Consider the following 14,014-nt stretch of genomic DNA (forward strand, 5'->3'; position numbering starts at 1 on the left):
TGTAGTTGTACATTTTGTGTGCATAAATTATGTTATGCATTAATAATGTTTGCTAAGCATTCTTGCACGAGTTGATCATAATAAGTAGATAGAAAGTGATGTATGTCCTTATGAGTTTCTGGTACAATAAAACACTTTTACATTCCATTTGAGTGAAGCAAATTTCCATACCCGAGCACCCTGTCATAAATAAGGCTCAGAAGTGGACCAATGAATAGTGTATGTACAATTTTCACTTCAGAATTTACAAAGGCTCCAAAAGTGAGCGTGTCAATGAAATCCGGGCGTGTGGTTGTTGTGCAGTAGGTGGCGCTGATGGGGTTGGGCGGTGTTAGGAGAACAGGGCTAGGCTGTGGAGCAGGGACAAGGCTGCGCTGGTGCTGAGCAGTGGGACCACTGGAGATGGGCTGCTCTGGCTGTTCACCGCTGCAAAACACACAACATACAATATAAAAGACTTTGGAGCCCATTCTGGGCCGTGTAAGTGATCTAAAGTGGGCTGTGGGAGGTCTAGTTTCCAAAGTGGTCTGGCTCTGGCTCGCCTTTGGAGCAGTTTTGAGTGAGGTGACTGTACAAGAGAGAATGCAGACCTAAGTGAACACGAAAAAAGCAGATAAGAGATGGAAAATATTCTTTGATCTTGTCATTAACCCCTGTATTTCAACTGAAGCTTAACCTCTATGTTGAGCCCGCAGTAACAGGGTGGTACCATGACACGGGAACAGGGCTGCGCATGCGTCAACTGGATGTCTTTAAAAAACTTTAAAGAAAATAACTTTATTTGTCACTATTGTCCTTTTTTATCTTTTAATGAGTTACAAAAATATGAGACATTTTTTATGCCACTAAAAACAATAAGATTAGGAAGAATAAATCAATATTTCAAGGTACGATGCTGTATAAGCTGATAGCGATCAATTTGTTAATTATATTTGTATAGTCAACTGTACAGTATGTGTATATATATTCAGTCAAAGTATTTAGGATAAGTTTATTTAGTATAAGTTTTATCTACTATTATTTAGTTATCCATTTTTTTATTCATGCCTTATTTAGGGCTGGGTATTGCCAAGACCCTCGCAGAAAAGACCCTCGCAGAATTATGGAACGCATTCTAGTATGTATGCATGTTTCTTTCCAAACAATTAGCATGGTCTGAACATGCTGCAAATCAGCTTCTGATCAAGTCCACAGCTCCTTCTCACCTCGGCCGAGAGGAGTTTCTGATCAGGTCCACAGCTCCTTCTTACCTCGGCCGAGAGGAGCTTCTGATCAGGTCCACAGCTCCTTATCAGGTCCACAGCTCCTTCTCACCTCGGCCAAGAGGAGCTTCTGATCAGGTCCACAGCTCCTTCTCACCTCGGCCGAGAGGAGCTTCTGATCAGGTCCACAGCTCCTTATCAGGTCCACAGCTCCTTCTTACCTCGGCCGAGAGGAGCTTCTGATCAGGTCCACAGCTCCTTATCAGGTCCACAGCTCCTTCTCACCTCGGCCAAGAGGAGCTTCTGATCAGGTCCACAGCTCCTTCTCACCTCGGCCGAGAGGAGCTTCTGATCAGGTCCACAGCTCCTTCTCACCTCGGCCGAGAGGAGCTTCTGATCAGGTCTACAGCTCCTTCTCATCTCGGTCAAGAGGAGCGCAGCACAAACAGCAGATCAAAAGAACTATTCCACCTCATTTGCACGTCAGTCATTAGCTTGTGTTCCAGCAGATTGAGCAGCTTCTGCTTTTCCTGCAACACGGTAACAGCGCCCCTCTTTTGGAGTTCGCTTCTAAAAGGACAATTTCTAATAAATTAATTTTGTTTAAAACTTTTGATACTCTGCTACCTGGTGGCCGAGTGGTTAAGGCAGTGGTTATGCCAGCCTCTGGGTGCGTGTCGTGGGTTTGGGTCCTGACTCTAGCTGTTTGCTGCGTGTCCTCCCCTCTCTCTCATCACCCTGGCCTCTCCTGTCTAGTAAAGCCTACGGGCCACAAATTTTGTTGAAATAAAGTCTGTGACAATAAATTGCTGTATCGATTTGTTTTAACAAAACCCTTATTATTTTTAAATATTTTGCTATTATATTCTTGTTTCATGTTGCACCTTATCACCGAAGAAGTTCCTAGTTTGTGAATCTTGGTTTTATTCACTGACAATGGTGATATACCTTTTTCTATCCAGCCAGTCTAGATAAAGTGTGTGGTGATGAATGATAGCACAGATTTATTGGTGAATATGTCATGTTTTCACAATGTGACGCCAATGAAGCCAGTGGAGGCGTATAAACAAGGTTATATATTTAACTAACTGTTGTAGAAAATTATTCAGTTGTAGTCATCTGGACTTCAACTGTGTCAACTACCGACTTAGACTGAAATGTGGAGCCACTGCCATCTGCTAGACTGATACTGACATTTTTGAGTTGACATTCCCTCTTGTCCGTCTCTCTGTCTTAGTCTAGTAGTAATAGTAGTAATAGTAGTACTCACTGCGACAGCGCTTGCTGTCTCGCTGGAGCATAGTAGTAGTAGTAGTAGTAGTAGTAGTGGTAGTAGTAGTAGTAGTAGTAGTAGTAGTAGCAGCAGTGGTAGTAGTAGTAGTAGTAGTAGTAGTAGTAGTAGCAGCAGTGGTAGTAGTAGTAGTAGTAGTAGTAGTAGTACTCACAGTGACAGCTCCTGCCGTCCTTCTGGAGCATGATAGCACTAGCAGTAGCAGTAGTAGCAGTAGTAGTAGTAGTACTCACAGCGACAGCTCCTGCCGTCCTTCTGGAGCATGATAGTAGTAGTAGTAGCAGTAGTAGTAGTAGTACTCACAGCGACAGCTCCTGCCGTCCTTCTGGAGCATGCCGGTCACACAGCTGCACACAGGACCAGAGCTCTTACTGGTGCAGATCTGCTCACAGCCGCCGTTCAGTTCCTCACACCAGTCGGCCTCTGGACACACAAAACAACTGGGTGACAAACAACACGGCAGACACACAACACAACACAACCCAACATGATTCATCTTTGCCCTGTCCCAGTCTACAGCAGGCCAAAGAACCAATTAGGTGCAAACGGCGGCTGAGAGACGTAAATTAGCATCAGTGGTATTAGTACCCAAACTATGGAGCAGAATAGCAATCCTGACACTTGTGGCTGTGATAATCTTAAAGGGAGTGTCTGCAGAGCCGCAGGGCGTGAAACTGCGCCGCTATTTGACCGCGTTTTAGCGCCGTTTTGGACCGCGCCGGGTTAAGGTTAGGGTTAGGGTTAGGGTTAGGGTTAGCCATGAGGCTATAACGGGCTATAAGGGAAATGCCGCGGTCCCTGAAACTGCGCGGCCATTTGACCGCGCCGCGGCTCTCCCGCCACGGCCAATCTTAAAACTGCAGGGCTAGTCTACAGTGCTGTTCTGACTACACACTACCCAAGGCCCACAGCATGATTCACAAAAAAAACAAATCGTACAAACAGAACAGATGGGATGTCTTACTACTCACCTCTCCGGCGTATAGGCCCCACAGACAGGATGTGCTCTTTATGGTCACTGTTCTCTGAGTACATCCTCCTCTTGTGTGGACAGTTCTGCACAAACACACAAACACGGCTGCAAAGATGAATTGGAATAATAGTGACGGATAATCAGAACTGTTATCCGGACACATAAATAAGTAGACTGAGAATGCTCATGCTATGGATCACTTAGCAACCTGGCTAGTATTGGTTGATTTGAGGGACTGTATTTGCCGTTAACATTAGCCTGCAAAAAACACAAATTATGAAGAATCAAGAATCACATTTATGAGGTGTCAAAACCTTGTTAAACCGGTAAAAACCCTTTTGTTGTTTTGTTTCTAGATGATAATTAGCATGTAACACTAGCATCTAAAGGCTAACTAACTTTAAGTGTAGATTTCTGATGTTGTGCTTCTTTTGACTCTAAATCCTCGTTTACCTGTTACTGGTTACAACAGGTAGCAGCTAGATTACTGACATTGTTCATCCCGTGCCAATGCACACACAAATCCCAGGGATCATGGGTGCTGCGTACCACTTTGCAGGCGTTGGCGTCGGAGTCGCACAGCGTGACGTCACAGTGGAGGTGCACCTCGTCGTAGTCTCCAATGAACTTGAAGACGGTCACATGGAAGCGACAGGTGAGGCCCACGCCGTTCTCCGCCATGCCGATAGTACTGTCTTTTGTGTTCGGACATCTGCACAGCCAAAGCAGAACTCTCTTACTGTTCAAGTCAATAACACTGACCTGTCTTCTAATATACGCTGACGTGTGACAAACTCTCTTTTGTGAGAGCCTATTCACAGCCAAAGGACGTGAAGCTAACTGGAGGCACTGCTGTTTGAAGCTCTGTTATCCAATCCAAGTTTTGTTCAAGGATATTTTGTTAAAATCCAATTCTGAGCACTTTTAACAAAATAAACTGTATTAATATTTACTTTTTGCATTGTATCGCTTCACTATATCACAAATATCACTTTATGTTTTTTGGAGGGCCGTTCCCTCTTGGCCGTAATGCACAACACTCCACCGCAATTTGGTGTCACACAAAATATCCCAAAATATATAGATAGATGGATAGAGGTAGAGCGTTTGGCTACCAAACTCCTATGTTATGGAATCAGCTCCTGTCCATGTTAAAGAGACCGACACAGTCTCTTCATTTAAGACCAGGCTTAAAACGTTACTCTTTGAAATTGCTTATGGTCAGGCAAGTGGGAAGTACGGCAGCTTGAGCACTATCCTCTGCTAAAGACTACTTTTCCCATCAACAATATTTAATACTTTAGTTGACCCGTGTCTGTTCATTGCTGTTCACATGTCTCCCACACCCTTTCTCCCACACCATTTCTCCCACACCATTTCTCCCACACCTTAGGGGAGAGTTACTGTTTCAGATGCTTGGCTGGTGCTGCTCCAGTGATGACTGAACGTTAGATGCCACGATCTTGAGCTGTCGACCTGGATTGTTGTCGATTTTCTAACATTCCACTGGAAAAATCTCAAATTTGTTTGGGGGGAAGTTGCCTCGGGGGGCCACAGCTGGACTGTTGTGATTTTAGGCTTTACATAAATCATTTTAATTGAGTAGATTGTTTTCTTCTTCTTTCCTTTTTTCTGAATGATGTTTTGGCCCTAGGGTTTATTAGACAGTGTAGTGTGAAATGGGGATGAGACTGGAGAAGGATATGCAGCAAATTGTCAGAGTCGGATTTGAACCCTCAAGCTCATGTGTGCTCTAAATAGACTCTAAATACATCTGTTTCAAGAATGAGAATACAACAACTGCTACATTAGAGTTTCTGTGAAAAACACTGCTTTGTAAAACTGCCATGAAGGCCTTGGTGCCAAAACGTTGCCTCACATCTCACCAGCCAGGTCTGACCCAGAAGGACTCTCCCAGCATTAGTCTAGGACTAAAAACCAGGACTAACACCAAACTAAATCATGCTTTAAACAGGACCAAACCAGGTCTACAGCAAGATTAAACACAGACGAAATCAGCACCACACCAGGAAAACAAGAGAATATATGTTTTCTAATTTTTGGAACATGGGCCGCGGGCCGGATCTGATAGTTTGGAGGGCCTGATCTGGCCCGTGGGACTAAGGCTGAAATATTTTGTTTGGAAGATTACTCTTTACATTTCTGATCATTTTACTGTCATCGTTAATGGTTAACAATTCATGTATTTCTTATGAAAATGAATATATGAAAAGAGGCAATAACAAGTCAAATCAAATATTACGTCCTTTGAATAGGGAAATGTTCTCACAAAATCCTTCAACTCAGGAAGGAATTTACTTGATATTCTAATTTTGCATATCTCTAGAACAATAATTACAAACATTTTTGATACATCTCGCACCTTTAATGATGATAAAATCCCTTTAGTCCAAATCTAAAGGTGTGAAACTGAAACAATCTGATGAAGTAGACGTGTGAGAGCCATACCCCCTCTCGATGATGATGTAGCGCAGCCGGTCCCCACTGAAGCGGGAGGGAGTGGCCCAGCACATGTTGACGATGAGGATAAGCTGGTTCTCGTCTGCGCCCTCCACAAAGACCCCCACGAACAGAACGTCCCGCGTGCTCAGGACCACCTCGCCTTCGCGGTATGGGTGCCGGTATGAGCCGTTCTTGTAAAGCGCCATTTTCGTGATGAAGTTTCCCTCCTGGGTGGGCAGTGTCAGGTTGATCACACTGTGGCAGAAAAGTCATTTCCAAACACCTTAAATAAAAGGTTTCCGCATGAGTGATCTTTCAGCTGCAACACGGTATTCAAACCCAACCGATGCCCTGTTTTTCAATACAATTTTGGAACATCCTGATCTTGGACTCGACAAAAAATTTGACTGAAATTTGTATTAGGCCATTTTATCTTGTGTCTTCTTAAAGGTGCACTATGTAACTTTTGCAGTGGAGAGCTTGCCTCATCACTGATCTGACCTCCAACTGTCCCCTTGAAGAGAGGTCAGATTACTGCCATACTGTGGAATATTCCAGGCAAAATAATAACATATCCATAGAGATAATCACACCAAGAAATCCCACGCTGTAACTGTCCCCCTGGCTCAGACTGCACGCGGTGGTAACGTGCTGGGTGTAGCTCAGCGGCATGGAACTCCAGTCTTTCTGTGTGGGTTGCAGTAGTAAATTTGAATAGTTTTTCTTTACAGTATGCTCTTTTTGATTGTATATAAGTTGTTTAATCATTGTTCATTGTTTTATGTTGCACCGTATCACCAAATCAAGTTCCTATATATGTGAATTCTGTTCATTGGCAATGGCAATAAACCTTTTATGATTCTGATTCTGTTCAGTAGACGCTGAAGCCCTTACTGTGCAAACACTTGAGGGGCAAAGCAAACTGGAAACACTGCTCTTTTTGGTTTTTTTACGTATATATAAGAGTTTCCATGCGCCAACCTGGCCCCACATAAAACACTGAGAAGTAAATGCATTAAATGTGTTCTCTCATGCGTGTGGAGAGAAAGGAAGACATGCAGTAAACTGTCATAGCCAGGACTTGAACTCACGACATTATGGCCGGCTGCATATGGAGCCTGACATGTGTGCTGGCGCCCTAACCACTCAACCACAAAGCAGCATCTGCCTGATTTTTTTCATTATAAAATTGGTTTAGCTCCAGTACAGATATAAAAGCATCTATTTGTGTGAAAATGACACCTTAGCACTTTCTCTGCATCTTTTTAGATAAGATTAGATTAGCCTTTATTCTCTCCAAAATAAAATTTGTTCTCTGTGCCCGAGGACCATCTCCAGAGCTTGAACTCGGCTTTGTCAGGACTGCCTTGCTGGAGAATTTTACCAATGTTTGAAGTCTATGGGGCAAACCCACTTAGACACGGGAGAACCAGGTAAACTGTGCTAGCCACTCTGCCACCTATCTAATTATACAGCGTTTTATTCTATTTTAAGCAGGAAGTGTACCGTTAGCATACTAATGTTTGTTATCTTTACCGTGACGTCAGAAATGGCTCTGGGCTCAAAAATTCATAAAAAGTGCATATAAACTCATTATAGTGAATACTTAGGATGCTGGGAATGCGCCAGGTAAGTGAGCGATCACGTGGACTGCTACACAGAGTTTAAACTAGTTCTGTTTTTCACATTTTAAGACAGTAAAAATCAGGTACAGCCCCTTTAAAAACAGATTCACACAGGGAATTGAGGAAGTAATTGGCCCAGGCCATTGAAACCAAGAGGCCATCTTTGATTAGTCTTCCAGATATTCCATGATTGACATAGACATACATGCTGTAGCCTCTCCCCACAGAGTGATGTCAATACAATATTGTGAATTCAAAATGTAATTTTTTTTAACGATCTTCACAAGTTTTCATGTAAGCCATGGGAGTAATGATCTTCAATTTGAAGATCATTCTTATGTTATTTGAAGACTTCAAATAACATAAGAATAATAATCTCTTTATGTGGTGCAGTACCTGAGCATGGGCTTGAGCACGGTCTCCAGGGAGATCTTAAGGTCCAGTTCATAGGCGCAGGAGAACTCCACGTTGATGGTCTTGTCTCGTGTGATGACATTCCCCGTGTTGTTTACACTCTCGATCCACACCGTGTTCTTGTACATGATGTGAGTGCCATTTGACTGACAGGGCAGACAACAATCATGCATAAGACTTATCAGTCTTGTATGGCAGGGTCAGCACAGGCAGAGGTACACAGGGCTGCTCCATGTGCACCTGATGGTTTTGGATCATGTTTTAAAGTGCATATGAAAGGTTAGACTACCACTAGTCATTTCACAAAAATACAGTGAAAATTATTATTATTAAAATTTTACTCTAAATGTTGCCTATTTTTCCCCAGTTGGATAATTTTGATGACATTAATCATGTTACTTCCTGGTTGAACATGAGCAGCAGATGTGTAGTAGGTAGGTAATTCCACTCTTATCTACAATAGCTTGGGACAGATATGTTGGACTAGATGTGTGGGAATATTTGGAAGTATTTGTGTAAATTGCATGTTTCCTCTCTGTGTTATGTTCAGTTTTATATGTTAAAAATATACTAAGTCTCGGTTGCTGGGTGACGTAGCGGCTCCATGTGCTGGACCTGTCCTATTTTGGCATGGACTTTGCGGTCCATGGAGGTGGGAGCGTGAGTAACTGTGTAAGTGTGACAAACACCCAAATTATTTTTATTGCAAATACAAGGCACAAGTGAGTTTTAGGAGCAAATGCACTGTTTACTGGTACTTCTCTTCACATATGGTGAGAGCAGTTTGGTAACGTTTTGTGTGTCTCTATGATCTGACTACGTATCAGGGCCAGAGCCTTTAAACATCAAACCATTTTGGTTGACTAATCAACGCCGTTCTGTGGACCACTGAGCCACTGCTCCCATGTGATCCCAAGGGTGATCACTGGCCCACCTGGACGATGGAGCCGCAGTGGCCCTTGGTGTTGTTGATGTGAAAGGAGATGAAGTCCTCTCCCTCAATGCCGGCGCAGTGCTGGTCATTGACCCTGACGTCCTCACGCTCAAAGCCCAGCTGGAAGAGCTTACACTTGGAGATGGACACCTCCATCTGAGCGTGCTTACATGTCACCTCCGCCTGGATAATGTCATCCTCACCTGGCACAAGGAAAAGGTTTAGAAGGATGCAAGACTATATAAATATAACTCCTAGAATTATAATTAATTTTGACAGTAATCAAATTTTAGATACTTTAAAGACTAAACCGGGAACAGAACAAGTTTTATTTGGGGTTTTATTTTGTCTCATGACATTGCGTTTGCACATATTGCAATGAAATTATGTTTTAATTAATTGTGCAGGCTAATCAGGTACTCAGTGAGGAAAGAAAGTGTGAGTCAGGGACAAAAGAGGCTGAAAGTCCATTAAATGACTGACAGTAAACAAAGAGGCTAGTGTGATAGAAAACAAAGAGGTTTAGTTTCTGTTGATTCCAATAACATATTTTCATCAGGAGATCCCGCCCGATGGGCAGCGCCTATCCAGAGTAGAATAAATATCTGAGTTCCCGTTCCTGATTCGCAGATTGAGAATGATTCTTGGATGAGAGTCGAAATGTTTAGTTTTTTCAACAAAAACAACAGAGTCCAGATGACTACAACTGAATCTTTTTCTACTATCTGTTTAACACATATTTTAGTCCGTCCAGGCTGAAATACTAGTAGTAGTGGTTGTGTTGGTTGTAGTAAAAGTAGTAGTCATGATGAAGTAGTCTTACTCCCAGTGGTGGTGGGCAGCTCCGGACAGCCACAGAGGTCTCCTCCGTTCTCCAGCTCACAGGTAAAGTTTGTGCAGCTCTCTCCGGCACACGGGTCATAGATCCATTCTGCTAAAGACACGCCCACAGCCTAGGTTAGCTGTCCACTTTGCTAAATACACAACCACAGCCTAGGTTAGCTATCCACTTTACTAAAGACACACTCATAGCCTAGATTAGCTGTCCACTTTGCTAAAGACACGCCCACAGACCAGGTTAGCTGTCAATTATCCTAAAGACACACCCAGAGCCCAGGTTAGCTGTCCACTTGTCACCCCTAGTTAACAGTAAACTTCATTTTCCATCAGTTGTACTACTAGCCTAATGCTGGTGTATGTAGGATGATAATAGCAGCGAGTGTCCCTTACAGCAGTTCTCCTGGGTGATCCAGCGTGTGGACAGTGTTCCCAGGGCCCGACAGGCCTCGGCGTATGCAGCCAGGGAACCACACACCTGTGCCTTGCGGTGGTTATAGCAGCCGTCCAGGTAGCAGGACTGGTAGAAGGGGCGCGGGTCGAGCAGCCCGTGGCACGGCTGGAAGAAGCCTTTGAGAGCGGTGAGTTTCTGACAGGCGTTCTCACTCTGCAGGGCTAGCACTGCTGTGTTATCACAGGACTGAGCCAGAGCCACGTACTGCATCTCATCACAACTGCACACAACACAAACAACCAAAAAGTGGTTTACATTTAGGTGTACTATTCCAGACAATAGATTGAAGTTAAAAAATATATATTTAGTTTCTAAAATTGCATGTGTGTGCGCTCACCTGTTCTGCATGCCATTGGTCTTCCAGCTCTGGGCCAGCTCCAGGGCGCTGATGGCAGGCTTCCCTCTGGAGGTGATGTAGTCATCACTGGGGTCTCCGTTGAAGTTCCCACAGAGCCCACACACCTTGTTTTGCAGCCGCTGGCCCATGGTGATACTCAGGGTGTTGAAGCGGTTGTACCGGACCTGGATGTCTTGGGGCGTGTCAATGACAATGAAGCCTTCTGAGGTGGTCAGGCGGGTCATTAGGCCCGTCTGGAAGGGCACAGACACTGTAGTACCATTCACCTGAGGCAAAGAAATCTGTTAGAATGTCTCATTTCAATTTATTATGCATTCAACTTTGATGTTATAATGAATCCATGACTAAATAATTAATTTATATATACTATAAATACAACAGTATATTCCTAAACTGTGCCTTCTCACCTTGATAGTGCTCCCAGATATCAGAATGTTCTCCTCATTGATGTACAGGTACACGTGTGAGATGGTGGTCAGGTTGGGCGTGCTCCATTTGTCAAAGTTGGCGATGAGCTGGAAGGACAGATCGGGGAGCTTGTGGCAGTTTGTGGACAGAACAAAGGAGCAGGAGGCGGGCAGACGGAGGGATGCCCCATCAAAGGTCCTGAACACGCCCCCACCCGAGGCCACGCAGTGCTGGGAGCGCCTGGCGAAGCAGCCCCTGACGCCGTGCCGAAGAACGCACTCCTCCTCAGCCTTACACCGCCGCGGGTCACACTGCACGAGGTTACGGCCGATGCACTGGCAACGTTTGGTGCAGTCGGAGTTCCAGAACAATTGCTTGGGCTGGAACACAATAGTATGTACAGCAGCTTTTAAAATCATATATTCTAATTCAAGTCACATTTAGATGATGCTTGCACATGTTTTCTCAGTTGCCTTGGCAAAATCTACAATGTAATCATTCAATCAGCAGTTACTTTTGTGAATCATTAAGACTATCTCTTTGCTTTGGTGCGTTGTTTGAAATGATTTTTGTACAATTGTCCTCTGTATCTTACACCAGGCCCCGGGCCCAGGGCTGTCCGGTCCCTGTATGACCGGAGCAGGAGCTGTGTTCGAATTGCTGGCAGTAAGTCAGACCTGTTCCCAGTGCATGTTGGACTCCGCCAGGGCTGCCCTTTGTCACCGGTTCTGTTCATAGTTTTTACGGACAGAATTTCTCGGCAGTCAGGGGTCGGAGGGTGTCCGGTTTGGGGACCACAGGATCTCATCTCTGCTGTTTGCAGACGATGTTGTCCTGATTGCTCCATCAAACCCGGACCTGCAACATGCACTGGGACGGTTTGCAGCCGAGTGTGAAGCGGCTGGGATGAGAATCAGCACCTCCAAATCCGAGGCCATGATTCTCGACCGGAAAAAGATGGCTTGCCCTCTTCAGGTGGGTGGGGAGTCCTTGCCCCAAGTGGAGGAGTTCAAGTATCTCGGGGTCTTGTTCACGAGTGAGGGAAGGTGAGATTGACAGGCGGATCGGTGTAGCGACTGCATCACTGCAGCCGCTGCACCAATCCGCCTGTCAATCGGACCGTTGTGGTAAAGAATGAGCTGAGTCGAAAGGCAAAGCCCTCAATTTACCGGCCGGTCTACATTCCTACCCTCACCTATGGTCATGAGCTTTGGGTAATGACCGAAAGAACAAGATCGCGGATACAAGCGGTCGAAAAGAGTTTCCTCCGCCGGGTGGCTGGGCGCTTTTCCAACGTTGGCGCGAATCAGCGAGTCTGCTGGTGGTGTCAGCGACGTTCTCAAGAACGAAGCCATCATCCACCTCAACAGGCTGCTGGACGAGTTTCAGCACTATTTTCCGGACTTCAAAAGCGACAACCCAATGATGGTGTTCACGAGGGATCCCCTTCAGCTTTCGAGTTGACAACTTCCCGAAGGAAGCAGAAGACACCGAAGACCAGTTTCTTGACCTGGTGCACGACTCCGCAGCAAAGGCTGTTTTTGCGGAGAAAAGCCTGAACGCATTCTGGGCCACTATGCATGGTTCGTATCCTCGCTTTGCTGTGGCGGGGCTCACACTACTGGTTGCATTTCCCTCCATGTACCTGTGCGAGTTGGCGTTTTCGAGCATGGTTGAGATCAAAACCAAATCGCGAAACCGCCTGATTGACCTTGAATCTGATTTGTAATATATGCAAACAAAAATTAAGGGCTGTAAAATGGCACAAAAAAGCAAAGCGTATATTTACGTACTAAACACTGCATGGGTTAAAATTGAATTTGGTGGGAAATGGAGAGTTGGCTCACTAAAAAGTGGGGAATTGGAGAAAAAAGGTTAAGAACCCCTGGTCTAGACCAGGGGTTCTTAAGGCTGTTTGATCCACACTGACTGACTTGCTTTGTTATTAAAGCATACTTGCAATTCCTGAACACTTAACCAGTGTTACACTTTGTTTTGCTAACAACAAGTTTCCGTCACAAAAAATACTGTGGTTTGATCACAACACAACACACAAGTCAGCGTATAATGTGTCTGTTGCATCTCTCTGCAATGATGCTAGTGATGTTTTCTCGGTTTAGTAGAGACTGACCTCAAAGTACTTGCCGTCAGTGTAGCAGCCACAGTTCTGGGCCAGGATGCAGCTCTTGCCGTTGAGCACATATCCCTGGTCGCACTGGCAGCCCTCTACACAGTCCTGGGTGCAGTCTCTCTGTCCACGAGCAGGGGCGCACTGGGGTGGGCAGGCCGGCACGCAGACAGAGTAGTGGCTGTTGGGGAGACAGCTCAGGACTGCGGGAACATATCTTTTATTATTGATACATTATGTAATGTTGACACTAATTACCATGTTTCTGTATTCTAATTGTATTGCTGATGTCTATATCATATTTTAGGCAAATTGTAATGTTTAAGATAATCCTAGCCTTTCAAAATCGAATAGCCTAATTCACTCTCAAGTCATTCAAGTCAATCTAGTGGCTCTCCTCCTACCGGCATTTCTGGTCCAGCACGCCTACTTGGGTTAGGGTTACCAGCGCGCTAGCTCTCGAGGAATCATAATGTCGCTAAGTAACAAATCAAATTTCCCAACTTCGAACTTTGAAGTCCACAATTATATAGACAAAGTTGACACACATTTTTGGAAGGTCTTGGAGGCATGTTGAAAAGGCTGACATGGTTAAGATGGTGTAGCAAAACACAACCCAACCGATGGTGACAAACCGGACCAGAGTGATTCGGGATTGTGTCATCACATCTGTAGAATTGAGCCATGGAGATTTTATGATAATGAATAAAACCTTGTTCATTAAAGTGTTCATCAAAATGTATTCTAACACTATAGTGCTGTTTATCGTGTTGTTCAAAGACTCTTTTGTTTACTTTTCGTGTGGGTAATGTATGTCTATAGATGTTTGCCACATCTGCAACAAAAATGGCAGATTTAAATGATAACTGTAGTTTTTCGGTGTTCCATCCTGAGCTATGTAGATCCTTCCAGGGTATTTGTTAACTG

At 44.5% G+C, this 14,014-nt stretch overlaps 1 protein-coding gene across 1 annotated transcript in view; it reads right to left on the minus strand.

The window, feature by feature from the left end:
• Window positions 1-209: 209 nt before the first annotated feature.
• tecta (tectorin alpha) overlaps window positions 210-14,014 on the minus strand; it is a 45,333-nt gene continuing 31,528 nt past the window's right edge. Inside the window, exons 13-24 of the mRNA XM_072446957.1 lie at window positions 13,091-13,290; window positions 10,959-11,339; window positions 10,531-10,817; window positions 10,133-10,413; window positions 9,726-9,836; window positions 8,903-9,105; window positions 7,951-8,114; window positions 5,936-6,184; window positions 4,016-4,178; window positions 3,465-3,549; window positions 2,797-2,916; window positions 210-426 (exon numbers count right to left, since the gene is read on the minus strand). Coding sequence (XP_072303058.1) covers window positions 332-426; window positions 2,797-2,916; window positions 3,465-3,549; window positions 4,016-4,178; window positions 5,936-6,184; window positions 7,951-8,114; window positions 8,903-9,105; window positions 9,726-9,836; window positions 10,133-10,413; window positions 10,531-10,817; window positions 10,959-11,339; window positions 13,091-13,290 — 2,339 coding nt within the window. The 3' untranslated portion in view covers window positions 210-331. The remainder of the gene's footprint in view (window positions 427-2,796; window positions 2,917-3,464; window positions 3,550-4,015; window positions 4,179-5,935; window positions 6,185-7,950; window positions 8,115-8,902; window positions 9,106-9,725; window positions 9,837-10,132; window positions 10,414-10,530; window positions 10,818-10,958; window positions 11,340-13,090; window positions 13,291-14,014) is intronic.

Source organism: Eucyclogobius newberryi, unplaced genomic scaffold, assembly GCF_026437365.1.
Source record: "Eucyclogobius newberryi isolate DKJ021-1_F unplaced genomic scaffold, fEucNew1.0.hap1 SCAF_15, whole genome shotgun sequence".
Classification (NCBI taxonomy): domain Eukaryota; kingdom Metazoa; phylum Chordata; class Actinopteri; order Gobiiformes; family Gobiidae; genus Eucyclogobius; species Eucyclogobius newberryi.